At 34.1% G+C, this 18,548-nt stretch overlaps 2 protein-coding genes across 4 annotated transcripts in view; one reads left to right on the plus strand and one right to left on the minus strand.

Moving 5' to 3' along the window:
* FAM227B (family with sequence similarity 227 member B) overlaps positions 1-18,548 on the minus strand; it is a 279,192-nt gene that overhangs the window by 94,416 nt on the left and 166,228 nt on the right. The gene's annotated exons all lie outside the window — the stretch shown is intronic.
* Positions 5,446-18,548, plus strand: part of FGF7 (fibroblast growth factor 7) — a 67,665-nt gene continuing 54,562 nt past the window's right edge. Inside the window, exons 1-2 of one of the 2 annotated variants that reach the window (XM_025390826.1) lie at positions 5,446-5,794; positions 6,387-6,939. In XM_025390826.1, coding sequence (XP_025246611.1) covers positions 6,654-6,939 — 286 coding nt within the window. In that variant the 5' untranslated portion in view covers positions 5,446-5,794; positions 6,387-6,653. The remainder of the gene's footprint in view (positions 5,795-6,386; positions 6,940-18,548) is intronic. The other variant, XM_025390827.1, reaches the window with a different exon arrangement.

Raw genomic sequence — 18,548 nt, forward strand, 5'->3', positions numbered from 1 at the left:
GACATACATGTGTCTAAAAAACATATGAAAAAATGCTCAATATCACTAATCATTAGAGAAATGCAAATAAAAAACACAGTGAGATCCTATCTCAGATCAGTCAGAATAGCTATTATTAAAAAGTCAAAAAATAAATGCTGGCAAGCTTGCAGAGAAAAGGGAATACTTATACACTGCTGATAGGAGTGTAAATTAGTTCAACCATTATGAAAAGAAGTGTGGCAATTCCTCAAAGAACTAAAAACACAATTACCATTTAGGATTCTATTACTGGGTATGTACCCAAAGGAACATAAATCATTTTACCATAAAGACACATGCACGTGTGTGTTCATTGCAGCACTATTCACAATAGCAAAGACTGGGAATCAATCTAAATGCCCTCAATGGTAGACTGGATAAAGACAATGTGGTACATATAGACAATGGAATACTTTGCAGCCAATAAAGAGGACAGGATCATGTCCTTTGCAGGAACATGGATGGAGCTGGAAGCCATTATTCTTAGCAAACTAACACAGGAACAGCAAATCAAATACCATATTCTCTCACTTATAAATAGAGCTAAATAGTGAGAACAAATGAACAGAAATAGAGGAACAACAGATACTGGGGTCTACTTGAGGGTGGAGGGAGGGAAGAGGGAGAGGATCAGAAAATATAACTATCAGGTACTATGCTTAGTGCTTCGGTGATAATCTGTACACTGAACCCTTGTGACATGAGTTTAAACTGTATAACACATCTGCACATGTACCCTTGAACCTAAAAGATAAAAAAAAAAGAAAAAAAGAAATATGTGTTGGACCACAATTTCAGATATGCAAAGAATAACATATAAATTTATATTTATAAATATAAATAAACTTAGGCATAATTTTGAGAATTCTGCTCTTCCAGTTTGGTAAAAAACTTAACCTCGGTTATTCTTGGGTTTCCCTCTTCTGTTTCAAGATGGGATAGATTTCAAGAGTTTTATGCATGGCCAAAGCTAGGGTATCTGGCTGAGTCATTTGTCTACCCTGATTCCTCTTCTGGGGTATTCACTCACTCTGTTCACATAGTTTCTACAGGTCTGAACTCCCGGCTACTTCCAGAATTATTTTAAAATATGGGAAATATTTATGAGGGGTCCTTATGGACCTATTTGTTCAGACACATGAGGCAGCCCTGATTCTCTGGAGTATTGCTGCCTCTGCTATGTGCTGTGGTGCTGTGGTACAGATATATATACAAGCATGGCTCCCCAAATATGGGGGCCATAAACTTTTATCTATGCTCATAGGTCCATGGGACTTTATGATAGTTTCCCTGGGCTGCTTCTCAAATGCACTCTAGTGCTTCCTTTATTTTCAGTGCACTTGGCATGACGTTTTGAAAGGGATTCATGTTTTAACCTAGTCAGGAAGCATTTATGACTTTTTCCCCTCAACCTTTCCTTTCCAATATCTTTTTGAACATACGAAGAACAGAAAAAATGGGATAAATGAACACAACTTAATATTTCATAAGCCCATTCTGCCAATTAAGTTTTGACCACAACAAAACTGGAATTAAGTTTTGACCACAACAGAGGCAGAGTACAATTCTGATCATGTCACTCTTCTGCTTACCATACTATAATGGCTTCTTATTGCTCTTGGAATATAGATCATATGTCTTAATAAAGCACATGGAGATCCTGTCTGCCTCTCCAACCTCTTCATGCACCACAGTCCCTTCTCATTCTCTCTACTAGGACTAAACCTGTGTTTCACTGTCAAAAGGACAGTTTTTTTTTTTTTTTTTTTTTGTACAGTGCCTCTTCACCTGGTTAACTCCCATTCATGCTGCAAAGTTGCAGCATTAGTGGAATTTTTTTCAGGGAAAGCTTACATATTGCCACTTATTATAGATACTCATGGCACTATGTATCTTTTCTTTGTAGCACTTGTCCATGATGGTTACCTTGTCTCATAAGAAGAGAAATGCAAAGGATAACTACAATTTAATGGCATTTTCACTTGTCAAATTAACAAAACTCCAAATGTTTTGACAATAAATTTTTTGAAATAAACAGGCACTCTTATGTACTGCTGGTGGGATTATAAAACTAGTACAACCTGTGTGGAGGATAAGTTGGCAATAACTTGTTTTTAATACCTTTTGTCCCAGGCAGTCTACTTCTGGAAATTGATCCTATAGATTTATTTTCATAGTATAAAATGATATATTTTATGTCTTTATTCATTACAGCATTTTTTTGGTAATAGAAAACTACTGAAAAAAATTAAATGTTCCCCGATAGGAGGCTGCTCAAATACATTGTGGTATACCCATTCAGCAGAATACCCTGTAGCTATAACAACAACAACAAAAATGTGAGAAGCTTCCTAAATAATGAGATAGGAAGATTTTTCTATTTTTATTAAGTAAAAAAAAAACAACATACAGAAAAATGCATATGGTGTGCTACCTTTTGTATAAAAAGGGGAAAAGTAAAAAAGTAAATAAGTAAAAATCATATGTATGTCCACACAAACATATGTATCCAGTTTGCCTGTATAAGCATAAGGAAACTCTGAAAAGATACACAAGAAACTAATGAAAAGACTTATCTATATTTTAGGGAAGAAAGAAAACTGAGAGGATATGGAACAAAATAAGATGTAAGAATGCAAAGTAATGAAAATATTTAATTATGTTCCCTTCTACTGATTATATTATACATGATTATGAATGAGGCAAAGTTTTAAAATTAACTATCAAAACATAAAATTCATGAAAACAAAAGTTATTTTCTTTCATTTACTTTTACATGGATAAAGAATATAATGGAGGTTGCTTAAGAAAAGTTAGGTGGCTAATTATTACTTTAACAACTGCCTGCTTTCGCGATACTTTTTGAAATAGATTCTCTCTATTGGTTTAATACATTCTATCCCCAAATCAACTATCCAAGTATTAGGCATTGTTTCCTTTTGAAGGATTACCAGTGTTAGCCTTTACTCCAAAGCACATTTTAAAAAGCCAATATTTAGGAACAGATGCAATAATCTTTTGTTTTAAAAATTTAAAACTCATGAGATGTAGGTATTTCCAATTTAAAATGAAGTTAATTATTATTATTATTATTTATTGAGATGAAGTCTCACTCTGTTGCCCAGGCTGGAGTGCAGCGGTGTGATCTCAGCTCACTGCAACCTCTGCCTCCCAGACTGAAGTGATTCTCCCACCTCAGCCCCCAGAGGAGCTGGGATTACAGGCGTGCAACTAATTTTTGTATTTTTAGTAGAGATGGGGTTTTGCAATGTTGGTCAGGCTGGTCTCAAACTCCTGACCTCAAGTGATCCTCCTGCCTTGGCCTCCCAAAATGCTGGGATTACAGGCATGAGCCACCGTGCTGGGCCAGTTAATTCTTTCAAGTCAGCAATGGTGTGTTAAAAAAGAAAATTCAATCTACAAATAACAAAAGAAAGACAATGGTTCAAAGTATTTCTGTGCTTAGTCTATCACTATAGGTCTATTAAAACAAGAGCAACAAATGGTTGCCAATGTATAACTTAAAATATCCAGAGGGTTACCCCATCTACAGTTACCCAAAGTTATTCTTAGTTCCTGGAGAATTCCTTTAGAAGCATAAGCACAATAAGGACACAGTGAAATCTAAGTTTGGTTCTCCATTATAGCTGTGGTCCTAATGAATTGTGGGCCCATCCTGAATTAATAATTCTCCAATGAGAAAAATGATAATCAAAGAATTTAAACCACTGATATAGTTCCCTTGTTGAGATTAATCTGTTCATTAATATTACTGGGATTATATTTCCAAATTACAGAGTGTAACAGCATCTAATGCACTTTAAGTGCATAGATCACAATTTTATCCTTTTGTTTCCCATTTTACAGTCAATCCTATATAGCAGATATTAAGGAGGAACTAAGCACTCTTTGCTAACAAACTATCCATTTCTTTTAAGTATTTAGCATTTAGTTAGCAAATGTTGATTTCTAACTTACTGATTTCTTGGTTTAAAATCCATGGGATCAGTATGGAACAAATGGATTTAGTAGCTCTTGAGTATCTTTACACTGTAAACTTACTAATGATGACTTTTATTTCTTTAGAAGCAATATCTAAGTCCCAGGAATTCTGAGCCTGCTCATTATTGCTACCTCCGAAACTAGTGGAGTGTGATTCAGAACACAGTAACATTATATTTTCTTTCCTCCTTCTCTTCCTCCTTTTAGAGAATACATGATGGGATGTTTTCAGCTTTCTGGCTTTCAACAGATGCAATTATTAAAGAGTCTGTCCTCCTCTGCTTTAATAAATGTGGAACATTCGACATTTGGCATATAAAGAGTAACTGGGTACATCTGAACTATTCTGTGCTTTTGATTCTGTTCCCTAAAGGGAGAGATACAGAGAGAAATCACATAAACTATAATCCAGTTGAGTAGATTTAATTTCCTTTTCCTATTTGGTCTACATGCACCACCTGGTGGTAAAGTAGTGCATTTCAAGTAGAGAAGAATGTGTGTGTGTGTGTGTGTGTGTGTGTGTTTTGACGTGTATATAACATGAAAAAGATAATTTTAATATATTTCTTAACACTGATTTAGATAGACAACATAATTATTCTACACCAAGAATCTAATACAACACTTGAGCACTACTTCATGTATACCAGAACAGGAAGTAAAGGAGAGAACTCATGCTGGAAAGGAAAATAGCTTACTCTTATTTACCTTAGCAATACATCTTATAATTCCATCTCTAAATTAACATTTATTATTACAATATTCTTACTGAGGCAAAATTCAAACACTGATAATCAATGCGAAACCATTTCCTCCTTTTTAATTTTTAAGAATAACAGCTTTTAAAAGCAGGTGCCCTGTTCCTTATATTAATAGTGAGGATAAGTCATAGATCATGGAATTGTAAAGCACCAGAGAGTCATTAGACCAATACACCAATTTTACAAATGTAGCAGCTGAGACTCTGGAACAGCAGGTAACTTGCCCAAAGTCATATCGGTTATTAGTGGTCCAACTCAAATAAGAATCTAGATCTTCTCACTTTCAGCCTAGGAATACAATACATAAAAATTGTACTTATATTCATATTCAATGAATTGTCTCTGTATGATGTGATAATACTCAACTTATCTACACAGTGCTTTAAGGCACTCATATGTTAGTTAATACATTGTTCTAACATTCTGAGCACAAAGAAGTAATTGAAGAAATGCATGTATCATAAAGCTATGGAAAAGATTTTCTAAGTATTAAAATACCCTATATATATGTTCAAATGAATAATTTTCCAAGTATAATACAACTTCTATATTGCAAAGAAGATTTAAAAAATTCCCTTTCCCCTTCTAACTGCTTCAGAACCAGAGATCTGTTTCTACAAAGTAGGTACCCACTTGTAGATTTAAGCATAAAACATGTTCATAGCTCCCTCTCATGACCATTGAATACTATACAAGCCTCCTTTTATTCTCGCTGTTGTATTCAACTAACAGCTCACTGGCTAAGTTTTAATTGCTTCCAATGAGGTCAGCAAAGGTATTTATCGAAAAGCCCTGAATAAAAGGCTCACACACACACACACACAAGCACACACGCGCTCACACACAGAGAGAAAATCCTCCTGCCCGTTGATTTATGGAAACAATTATGATTCTGCTGGAGAATTTTTCAGCTGAGAAATAGTTTGTAGCTACAGTAGAAAGGCTCAAGTTGCACAAGGCAGACAACAGACATGGAATTCTTATACATCCAGCTGTTATCAACAAAACAAGTAAGTTACTGTTATTTTGTCTTTAAAAACAATGCTGAATGTTTTCTAAAAGTTTATCTTTCTCTGATTTTAGTACTGAGCAGGAAAGTAAAGTTACAAGATTTTTGAGTCATGTAACTATCTATAGTAATTATGCTGTAGAACATAAAGATAAGGTTGAAGTTCTCCAGAGCAATCCTGACATTTAACTTAAAAAACCTGGGCAGTTCAGGAGAAAATAATTGATTAACCACAAATGTAAAAGCATATAATAAAGAAGCCTAGGGAGAAAGCACTCATACTTTGTTAGTGGTAATTGTAAAAACTTAATTTAAATCAATAGTTCTGAGTGCAGTATGGTTCTCACAAAACAGCAATTGGAATGAATGGTACAGTCATATTCTGTTTTGTCTCTACTCAGGCATAAATTTTATAAATCTACACATAAAGTGGTAAAGATTTTGACATCCTCTATGAAGGCTATTTTAAATGTATCTTCAGAGAATAACCTATACTGTATATTATACTACTACTTACCCACCAAAATTTATACATACAATTTTTATCTTCCTCTCTCTTCCCCTCCCTATTCTTAATCTCTCATTGCAAACAGAAGTCAAATAGCAAACAGCGTCACAGCAACTGAACTTACTACGAACTGTTTTTATGAGGATTTATCAACAGAGTTATTTAAAGAGGAATCCTGTGTTGTTATCAGGAACTAAAAGGATTAGGCTAACAATTTGGAAAGAGCAACTACTCTTTCTTAAATCAATCTACACTTCACAGATAGGAAGAGGTCAATGACCTAGGAGTAACAATCAACTCAAGATTCAATTTTCATTATGTTATTCATGAACACCCGGAGCACTACACTATAATGCACAAATGGATACTGACATGGATCCTGCCAACTTTGCTCTACAGATCATGCTTTCACATTATCTGTCTAGTGGGTACTATATCTTTAGCTTGCAATGACATGACTCCAGAGCAAATGGCTACAAATGTGAACTGTTCCAGCCCTGAGCGACACACAAGAAGTTATGATTACATGGAAGGAGGGGATATAAGAGTGAGAAGACTCTTCTGTCGAACACAGTGGTATCTGAGGATTGATAAAAGAGGCAAAGTAAAAGGGACCCAAGAGATGAAGAATAATTACAGTAAGTAATTTTATTTTAAGTACTGCTTATGAACCTTAGCAATCTGTTAATGGATCAATTTTCAGGTGATGTGTTTTCTCAGCTTCCTTTTGCTTCTTGGAAAAAAAATAAATAAAATGTCACCTAATTTCTCTAAATTGAACTATGTTGAACTATGCCCCTAAAAATATCTCTTGGAACAGGACAAATCTACTTATATTATAGTTGGACCTGATAATCCAAGCCCATTTGAAAATACATACTCCTTGTCCTGAAAATGCTCATAAGTTAAGCAAAATGTAAATAATATTATTCACACCAAAATGTGACTTAATATTGTCTAGCAAAACTCATTAAGATATCTAATTTAGAATTTCATAAATTATCACTAAAAGCTACTTATCACTAGTTTAAAGAGTAGGGAATTTATTTTTATTAATTTGATTTTCTTTGAAATAATATTTTCATGATGTAAATTAAAATATTTAATCTGTGCTAAGATATGCATTCCTTTGCATAATACATCTATTCCTTTGTATAATGATCAAATAGAAGGGAATCTGTGGTATCCTTATTCATTTGAGTCATAATGAGCTTGCATTAGGTTAATTATCAACTTATGCAGAAAAACAGATCTCTCCTAACATTTTCCTTAACTAAATCTTTTATGTCATAAAAGTTCTATGCTACCTTAAGAAAAACATAAATGTGAGGGAAAAAAAGTGAGCTGGAAGAGATGGTAATTCCATGTTTTTCAATTTACAGCCTTATATTTTTCCCAAGATTCAGTTATTCTTCTTATGTTAAAATATCAGGGTTGTGTTTTGCATTAAATGGTTATGATTAATAACAAACTTCAATAGTATTAAATGTAATGGAATAAGATACACACCTCAACATATACATTAAGGATTTAAAATATTTAGTAAAAATAAATTTTGTTTACATTACTAGCACTCAGGCAACATTGTTATTAATATATAATTTCATATTAATTATGTTAAAGTCATTTGAAAAAGAATGCATGGGGAGACTGGTGTAAACATGTGCAAATCACAGAGCCAGGCTTGCAGCAATTACTCAAACTTTTGTTGCCTGTTTACTGAATGACTTTTAGGGTTCTGAACTAATCAACCAATAAATGGGAATTTCAGAGAATTATGTTTCCAAGACCTTCTTTTTAACCATAATTGATACAGAATGTTAAGGCCATTTTAATGACTGGACAGTTATGGTTTTATTATTATTATTTATTATTACTGAGATTAACAAAGGTATCATGTTAGTCCTAGAAGATCATTCTGATTATACTGAAGTTTATCTAAGGAAATGACTACTTGGAGAAAATTTTTTTGATATCTACTTCTATATGAGCAACAGAATTTGCCTTATAATTAATTAATGTAAAAGTTACTCAGATTTATTATGGATGATAAAACCTGGTGGAGAGGACAGAGCCCAGGTGAAAATTATGACACGTGGGTCAACTCCCTGTCTGTGAATGATGTGGGGACAATTTCTTAGTTTTTCTGACCCTCGATTTTTCATCTATAAAATGTGGGATAGGTACAGATGATTTCCAAGATACTTTCCAGTTCTTATAGTCTATTCTATTTTAAACCACAGAGTATATTTCATAAATATAAAGAAACCTACATACCCATTGCATAATTATCTCACACAATGAATGAGATGGAAGTGATAGGATGAGCTGTTAAAACTAATTTCAAATTATAGTAATAAGGTTACCAAACCTTAACTGTGGAATTCTATATGCTGACTACTCCTTTTGAATCCTTTTACCAAGTAATGAAAAAGTAAAAAAGTTGATGTAAAATCCAGTGAAAGTGAATAGTATGCATAATACTATTAGGATCAACAGTATCTTCAATTGGAATACATTCACATATGTAAATTTTATTTTGTTGTGTTAAAATTTCTTGAAACGATGAAACTCAGGTAGTACACATACATAAAACGCTAAAATTATTTTATAGTTTGAAACACAATTTAGTGCTAACTTTGAGTAAGCCTAAAGCCAATTTTGTAAACCGTCTCCTCTAACACCAATTCTGTAATACAAAAGAAAAAAAAGGCAGTCACCCTATATTGTTATAAATTAGAATGTCACAATACCAGTGTACTAAAAAGACAAGATAAACATCATGTAAATAATTTTTACTTCTATAAACTTTTTAATAGGCTGTATATACAGTATATACCATTAATTATCCTGGAAAAGAAAACTTTCATCAGAATCCTTTAAGTAAACCCTAAAACTGTTGTCAGGTTATGTGGCTATTTTATTGGAGAAGGAGTCAGTAAGATTTCTCCAAAGTTAAAAAGAGGATAAAGCCCCCCCTTTCTTTTTCTATAGGAAGTCCTTAGGTACAGAAGGAAATGCTACAATGAAGAATATATGGAAAGTAACATGTTAGAAGAAAATTCTGATAGCCATTTCCTATTATTTGAAGGGTAGCCTTACTATAATAATTTTAAGAGTGAAGTCCATACATAAATGTGCTAATTGACACATGTGAAGTTGAAGCTGCTATATTAGGAAATACAGGTTAAAAAAAAATGCTCGAGAATTTGTTTAAGATAACAAGAATGGAAATGTGAAATTATGACATTTGAAGATTGTTTACATTCCTCAATCATTAATTGAATGAATGAACAAATAAATGAAAGAAAGAATGTATCCTTCCTATTTTCATTAAAATGAGAGTAAAAGGTAATTGGATTGCCTACTAGAATGAAATGCAGCAGGATTCAGAAAGTGGTGAAGATCAGAATCCAACTCAGAATTTCATTTTCAATGTTTTGATGCCTTAAATTTTTTCAACAGGTTGTCAATCACCTTTCTTTGGAGGTCCTTTAAGTTGGTATAGATTTTAGTGTCTTGGAAGATAAAGTTTTACATGAAAAGTAATATGCCAGCTATGCAAAATATAATCGTTCTTTTGGTTACCATCAGAAAGTTCCCAATCTTTTCTCATGACATTTTTTTGAATGAAAGAGAACTGACCTGAGAATGTCAATAGGCTTCAGAGGACTACTCACCTCACCAGCAGAAGCACAGCTTCCACACAGGAATGCGGTTTTTAAGATACTAGTAAATATGAATTGGAGCTAGCAGGAGAAGTAAAATATCTAGATGTATAATTCTGCTTCCAGAATGTTTTGGGCTGGGGTAGATGGATGGAGGGCACGGAGAAAGGAAAGGGAGTAGTGGGCAAGTGGATGTGACTGCTCATGTCTCATAGCTTTAGGGAATTTTAAAAAATTACTTAAGTATCCTGGATTGTGAGGTTGTCACTTACTTTAGTCTTACCTTAATTACTGTGTTGTTTTGTGAAATACTTTAAGTTTAGATTTGAATGAATATATTACAGAAAGAGTGTACCAAGGAACCCAACGGAAATAAGACTTACATTAGTAGACATACAAATAAGAACTATGAAGATGGGGGAATTCATGAGAATCCAAGAGATACTGGACCACATTTCTGACTCTTGAGGGGATAGAAGCTGTTACGAGAGAACTGGTCATAAGGATTGCGTTCTACTGTTACCCAGGAGGCAGAAAGTCTCTCCCCTTTACTTGTCTGTCTGGTGCTTTCACATTTAACCTAATAGTAGGTTTCCAGGTGATGAAACTGGTACCTAACCTTAACTAATAATAAGAATACTAAAAGCATAAAATGTCCCTCCAAAGTACACATTCAAAATGAAGTAAATGTTCATTTTCTCTGCAGAAGAAGAGCACTGAGAATATCATTAAAGGGCGAAATGAATGGTCAATACTTCCACTTTTGTTGTCAGAGCTCTCCCCGTGGGGACAAGATCAGAGGGTGAATTTAGATAACTGCTGCACTAGGCAGTCCAACAGCAGACAGAGGCTATCATTCTGCACCTGACAGAAATAACACTGCTGTTTAAGCTGAGTATTGAGGTGCCGAGTGAGAGACAGCAGCAGTGCACTGGGCACTTAGTGACCGCCTTGAGAGACAGATGTGGAAGACAGAATCCAATCCCTCAGGATAATTTTCTTGCTTTTGGTATCTAATTACTAAAAAGTTGTGCTCTTCCCAATAATAGGCAATATCATCTTCTCCTTTTAAGAAGTCATAAATTGCCTCACTTGGTTATAATGAAGCATTGTTAGTTCCATAGCAAGAAAAGGGTTAGCCATTCTGAAAACTGGCCAGTGATTTGGCAATATTCTCTTTTGGACTGTTAGACTGTGATGGGATACGGCCTAACAATTGGCAAAAGGCAAATAAACACAGCGTTGCTGAATTTGACTTTGGCTACAAAACCTTCAGCGACTCATTGGTCAACAATTCTTTGGATAGGCTCCTACTTAACAATAATGTCTGTTAGAAGCTAGCAAATACACATATTGCCTCTGAATATGGAGATGGTAAATTTGCTCATATTTGAAACAGTTCTTAGCAAGTTATCTAACAGAACAATAATTCACATTATCAGAATCAAAAATAGCAATGTAAGGACAATCCCTCCCTTTAAAAAAATAGATAGTAAGTAACATATCTATGCAGTCGAATCAAAATCCTAGCAATTATGGACAAGGTAGAATCTTGTAGAACTGATGACCTGTATTCCCTTAAGTAACTTGTTAGGGCTTTAAATGATGGAGAATGGATAAATTGCTGGGGAGCAGATTTGGAAATATTAGCTATTCTTTGATTAGTTTTTAATTTTATAATCTTTTCTTTTTGGCTATCACATATGCCTGGCACTTATGAAGTGCTAATAAGTTCATTCATTGCCACGAGTGCATCTCTTATCATCTCTTGTCTCTTTTGTAAATCCTCATCTAGACTGACCCTTATGACTCAGCTGTACAATAACTCTTTAGCCTACAGTTTTAGAGCATTCAGAGGCCCAAGTGAATCACAGAGAATGGAAGAAGTCAGCTCTTCGATATATTGAAAGGGTTGCCTTTTCTAGATTTTTCTATTTCTCAACCTTGTCTAAATATTACAATCAGCTGGGGAACTTTAAAAAAATACTGATGCCAGATTCCACCCACAAAAAAGTTGTCATTAAATTGATCTGAGGTACAGTCTGGGCATTAGGAATTTTAAAAGCTCCCCAGATAATTCTGACATGCTGCCAAGGATGAGAACCACTGGGCTAAGGGGATCACATTAGATTGCTGGGGAATTAAGTCAGAATCTCGCAAAGGCGGGAAGGACCACGCATTAGTATTTGTTAAAGTTCTCCAATGATTCTAAAGTACAGCTAAGGTTGCACACCACTGCTTATGGAGACCAAGAATTCTAATTCAGCCTGGACCACCTCAGGTGTCTTGGGAATGTTTCAGACCCTGTAGAGCGATTCAAAGTTAACTTGAACCCTAGATGATTTTGAAATAGGCATGATTAGGCATAAATCTCTGAATCATGCACCGAGAGGGTTCTTCGGGGCTCATTTGACCTCTCTGACAAATCTTAGTGGCTCCAGCATTTGGTGAACCGGCCTGGAAATGCATGTGATGACAGCTCTGTAGCTACTATGTTAAGAAGACTGCTTTGGTGAATGAGTTAGCTGCAGGGAAGAATAGTTCTGTGCCATAGTCTCACAATGACAGGCAGGTCTGACACTTTAAAGTGGTGTTGCAGCAGGGTACTTGGAGTACAGACCTCAATGTCTGCTTATTCTGCACTTAAATGAGCCACCTTGTGACTATGAACTCAGATGCCCCCAGATTAGGATCTCACAAACATGGCCACACCACCAAGTTCAAAGGCAGAGATTTAAGGAGACAACCTCCAGCCTAGGAAACCCAGGGGGAGGGAACCACAATTCTAGAGGGTTGACTTAGTCTGCTTTGTGTTGATATAAGAGAATACTGCAGACTGGATAATTTATAAAGAAAAGAAACTTATTCTTCACAGTTCTGGAGGCTTGGAAGTCCAATATCAAGGTAATAGCATCTGGCAAGGGCCTGCTTGCTGTGTCATTCCATGGTGGAAGGTAGAAGGGCAAGAACATATGAGAGTAAGAGAGTATGAGACAGACAGGGCTGAAATAATTTTTTGTAACAACCCACTCTCTTGATAACCCACTTCTGAGAAAATGACATTAATCTATTCAGGAGGTTGAAGCCTTCATGGCCTAATCACCTCTTAATGGTCCCATCTCTTAATACCATCACAATGGCAATTAAATTTCAACATGAGTTTTGGAGGGGACATTCAAACCATAGCAAGGGTCTATCCAGATCAGAGAAAGGACGAAAAGCTAGAGGATTGTTCTCTTTTTAAGATTGGAATGATGCACAACATTAAGGCAAAGCTTTTTTTTGTTTGTTTTCTAAGGATAATAGCTTTCTTCCTTTGTATCAGACAATTTTTGGTAGCACAATAACTTTTCTAACATCACTATTTGAATACAATACTTTTCCATTTTTAAATTTTATATATATCACACAATAAAATTATGTATATTTAAGTAATATGGAGAAAAATGATTCTTGTTCAATGAAATAGACTTCAATGTAAACTCCTTTACTAAACAATATCTAACATTTTTACCCCTCAAATAGGTTGTAAATGAAAATCCTCTGCCTTTCAAATGATTTGGAAAACTATGTTAAAGAGTTACTGAATGTTTAACTGCTTTTGGACCAAGTTTTATGTCTACATTTGAGATTATATCTGAACATATCTTTAGTAGAGAAGTTGTGTCAAATTCACTTAACAAAAATGTCATTAAAGTTTCTCAACTATGTGTATGAATGGGTGTGTGTAGTAATACACACAGACAAAGTGATTAAGATGGGGAGTGACAGAGGAGAATTATTCAGTATCCTTGCCCAGGTAAAACCTTGTCTTTAGGCAGGCAACATCATTCTCAGATGAAAAAAATTTGATATATACTGGGGATAATTGGCTCTAGAGATTCTCCAGTTGCTTAACTTCCCTCCAGAAGAAAGTAATCTCTTCTACTGGAGTGGTCATGAGTACTTGATAGAGTCATTAGCTAGTGTCCATCTAAAAATAAATAGGAAGAAAACATCTTTGTGAACAGGAGGAAAAAGAGTAAAAGAGAAAAGGAAAAAGAATTTATATAAAAATTTATGGATTTTAAATCTTCTGTAAACTTAAAATGAAGCAAAGTTTCTCATAAAATATAGCTCCACTAACTTTCTTGATGCACTTAAAGAATGAGGACAATAGAATGACAAGAGAGTAGAGGGAAAAAACAAAACTGCTAAAATGCTGGGGGTTGGATTTAACTAGAAATAGAAATAATAATTTCAGATAATAATACAGAGGGGTTGAAATGATAATAGATTATTATAGGTATAACTCAAATAGGTTTGAATCTCTTAGTTGATTTTGTGCCAAAAACTGTAATAATCTTTGCTTATTAATTATTCAGAATTATTCTGAAACTGAATTTATTTTTAAGATTAATGTCATATAAGAGAAATAAGACATGTTTCAACATCCTCAAATATCATATTTATTATATTCTATTGTAATATTTCCCATTTTATCTGGCTATTTGAATTTTTGATGTAACTGTAAGTAATGCTAAGAAAATGGTTTGAGACTAAATTTAGAATGAACTCAGCTTGCAGAATTTTCTTAAGGTAATACTTCCAAACTGTGTTTCGTTATAACACTAGTGCCCCCTGACATATTAAGGCTGTTTGCTGCAGCACGGCTTCTCTAACTAACCCACTGGGAAATACTAGGTTAAATAAAATTGAACAATTTTTTTTTCAGCAGAATTTCTCCGAGTCTATACTATACTAATGTGAATTTTAAAAACTCTAGTAAAAGAGTATACATGATTTCTTAAACTTATTTGACAACATAACACTCCTCCTCTCCTTCACCTCCATTCTCAGTCCCTGGTTTGGGTAAGATATTTAAATTTTATTAAATTTCAACTTGAGAGCTATTGTCTAAGGATCTATCTTCAGCGTTGTCGAGAACTAAATGAAGTCGCCACTAAATTGTTTGAACCAAATAAAAAAAAAACTATACAATTGACCTGAACCAACATTTTAATAATGACCAACTAAGCACATATGCCAAAGTCAGAAGATTACATATGATTTCAGACTATTAGAGTAGTATTTTGTGCATGAATACCGGACAGAAATCCAGGGATTTGCAGTGGGATTTAAGCCTCATTTAACATTCTTTCTGAGTTCTGAGCAGATTTATAGGACCACCCTCCTGTAACAAGAAATCATGCCCAACAGCTATTATTTGGGCCACCAATAAACTGACTAAAAACATTTCCTATGCCATAACCTTAAAATGCTTTAGGATCCTAATATGATTGGAAAATTCTTACTGTATGTACCTAAAACAATAAACTTTTACTTTTCAAAAAAGTAGTTGGAGCAAAAGTTGTTGCTATTTCAATTATTTCAATAAAGAAATAAGTTTCATTTACTGGCTAAAAATTATTTAGAAATTTAACATAATCTGATGAAAGCACTACAAATTTAATGAATTAATCTCCATATTCTCTGAAGAAATCAATTATTTGAGATTTTAAATACAGAGCCAGTAATGGTCTTATTCTCTTCCTATGCTCCAATTGCTTTTCTACCTGTGCATAGCACATCTGCCTTGTCTTACAGTTCTTTCTGTTTGCATTTGGCACTGTCACTAAAATGTCAGTTCTGGGAAAATAAGTACCATATCTTACTTTTTATTTTTTTTAATCTTCCAATGGTAGAAGCAGCAACACTTAGCCCAATGTAAGAGGTGCAAGGGTGAAAAAGGGGAGAAAGATTGGTGATCACGCAATATATTTATCCTTTAATTTATTACATATTTAAAATTAGTTGTAAATAAGAAATAGATTACTAAATTATCACGAAAATTTAATGTGGGCAAGAATTAAAAGCCTTGCTGAAATAAAAGAGAAATACACCTCACTTCCCTCTCATTCTCTATCATTAAAAAAAAAATTGGCCTCCAGGACCAATTTGATTTGATGTCTTTCTAGGTGATTTCAAGGAACTAGTGGAAAATTTGGTTTATTGTAGAGTCCAACTATGTAAGCAGACACAGTTATCACTGGTGACACTGGAAGGTTGATTGGCAGGGCATAGTGAAGACCAATTCTAGAGGAGCTGTGGCCTCCATGACACCCATTCTTGTTCCCACCTGAATGCCAGCTAATCCATGCATACCAAAAACTATAAATAGAAAAAAAAATAGTAATTCATAGTTGACACTGGTTTAAGGAATATCTGCATTAGAGACAAAAAGAGACAAAGCCTTTAATAATTAAATGAGCTATACTAGAAAACAAGCAGTGGACTGATAATTTTGGGGAAGGGGTCTGCCTACTAATACGGATCCTGGAGTTGGTGATCTGCACTGAAGGGAGGAGAGGGCATATGTATAGGAAGAGAGAACTGGGAAGAAGTCGAGAAAGTTGGTGAATCCACTCTCAATTTGTTTTAGTGCCAGTAGCCTGATCTTCAGGAGTCTTTTGGTATCTTACGGGGTCTCTAACTGTACTTCTGACCAGAGACCTAGTTTGTCTGGTTCATATCGAGGCAGCTCTCATAGGAAGGTCACTTGTAGGTGCTACATAGTTTCCTCCTTTGTTTGCATGAATAATGAAGATATGCAAAATTTTAAAGGCTAGTGACTTTTTTATTTTTTAAAATTAATTCAACCAAGTTATTTGTACCTCCTTTTGCTAGACTAAGAATACAATAGTAAACAAATATACAGTCCATGCTTTTACAGAATTCACAGTTGGGAGTCAAGGGAGAACTCCAAGTCAGAGTGGATAAGTTTAGAGCACATCGTGGGCTGTCTAACCCAACACAAGGAGCAGGGCCTGGAAATCTTTTCAGAGAGGAAATGGCCTGAAGGATGAATAGGACAAAAGATAGAGGACAGATGTATTATCCTCAGAGGAGATGCTTTTTGGAGATGTTTGGTAGTAACAGCACTGCAAGACTGGGAAATGAAAAGTGATTTAGCATCTTTCCAAGTATCAATGTTAAATTCACCAATGTAAAACTTCTTTTTTCCTATTAAAAATATAGGAACATTTACTATTTATTAATTTGCATGCTTTGAATGATTGCTCTGTTTATTAAAAACATAACTACCAGCAACTTAAATTCTCTAAAAACATAGACTGTGAATTTGTTGACTGTGTATACTCAATCTGGCAAGGGAAAATATCAAAGATTATTTGTTGAATTAATAAAAAAAAGGTAACCAATTTCTCAACGTTCCTTTAAAGGGAAATTTTGAAGGCATAATTCAATTAGAATAATATATATTTTTTTCTGAATAACTGCATATTTTTCACTTTTTAATGCCTTTTTAATCTTTGATCACAAGTGTAACTTGCCTATGTCAGTTGTTGACAAATAAGCACTGTAAAATTGAAGTTATTTTTATGGAGTTTTTTTCCCTAACAGTTTCTAAAATGTGAGAAAAATAATAATTTTGAGTCATATGTTTGGCACGTAAGGACAAAATTATGAAGGTTATCTACCACATTCTTTAAGACATACTTTTACTACCATGAGCACTGGATCACCTGTTTCAACTATGTAATCAAGACACTGATTAGTCAAGCAGCTGTGCATAGTTTTATGCCCTCTAATTCATGAAGTATGCTACTTTCATAAAACTACTGATAAGTCTTTGTTTTTGAAAAATTAGGCTCACCTCCTTTCTTGTATAAATAATGTGTTATAAAATAATGTTGGATGTTTAACAGGCACACAGAAGTGCTTTCAGCTAAGATTCTGGCCAAATTTGGTCTTCAAATTTTCTCTTAACTAGCTGGAAGATGGCCAGATATTGAATAATAATAGATACCCCAAAGAAGATGAGCATAAATCTATATCATAGTTGCTAAGTTGTAATTTAAAATTTATGATGTTTTGAAGTACTATTTAGTACTTTATTAGGTATTCAAATTAATATTACCACTAAAATTACTGCACTGTATAGAGGTAAATTTGTTACTGTTGCCATAAATCTTTTAATTTAGTCTATGCAAAATCTTACAATGTACAACTGGGAACATTTTTATTGAGTGAATAAATATAAGTATATAATTAGAATAATGTTAATTATTTAAAAATACATATGTCAACATTGAAATTGGTACAGAGTACTTTATTCCATTCTGATTAATTCTCAAAATATCTCCATACCATAAGCTTGTAATTACACTGTTACTTCATTTCACGGAAGAAAAAAAGACCCTCAGGAAATTGGCCAGCTTGATAAGTTTGCTGGTATATAAGTTCTAACTGTTTTGAAATTACACATGGGCCTGTTTTACTTCCTATTTAGATGTTGTTCTTTTTAATGAAGGAAGACAGGTGTTCAGAATTAGCCAGCGTTTCAAATGATCCTATCGAAAACCTTTGCATGCAATGTTGATTGTTTTCTGAAAATATTTGAGTAGTCAGTTAACTTACAAAGATTAGATATTGCACAGTAGGTCTGATGATTCTACTGTGTGATTAACATCATTGTATATTAAGGAGCAAGAAGTTCATATACAGAATCCTGCTTTAAACCTTCCAGCTTTCTTATAATCAACACAAGCTGGTTACTGAGAGACTTTGAAGAGGAAAAA

Source organism: Theropithecus gelada, chromosome 7a (genome assembly GCF_003255815.1).
Source record: "Theropithecus gelada isolate Dixy chromosome 7a, Tgel_1.0, whole genome shotgun sequence".
NCBI classification, from domain to species: domain Eukaryota; kingdom Metazoa; phylum Chordata; class Mammalia; order Primates; family Cercopithecidae; genus Theropithecus; species Theropithecus gelada.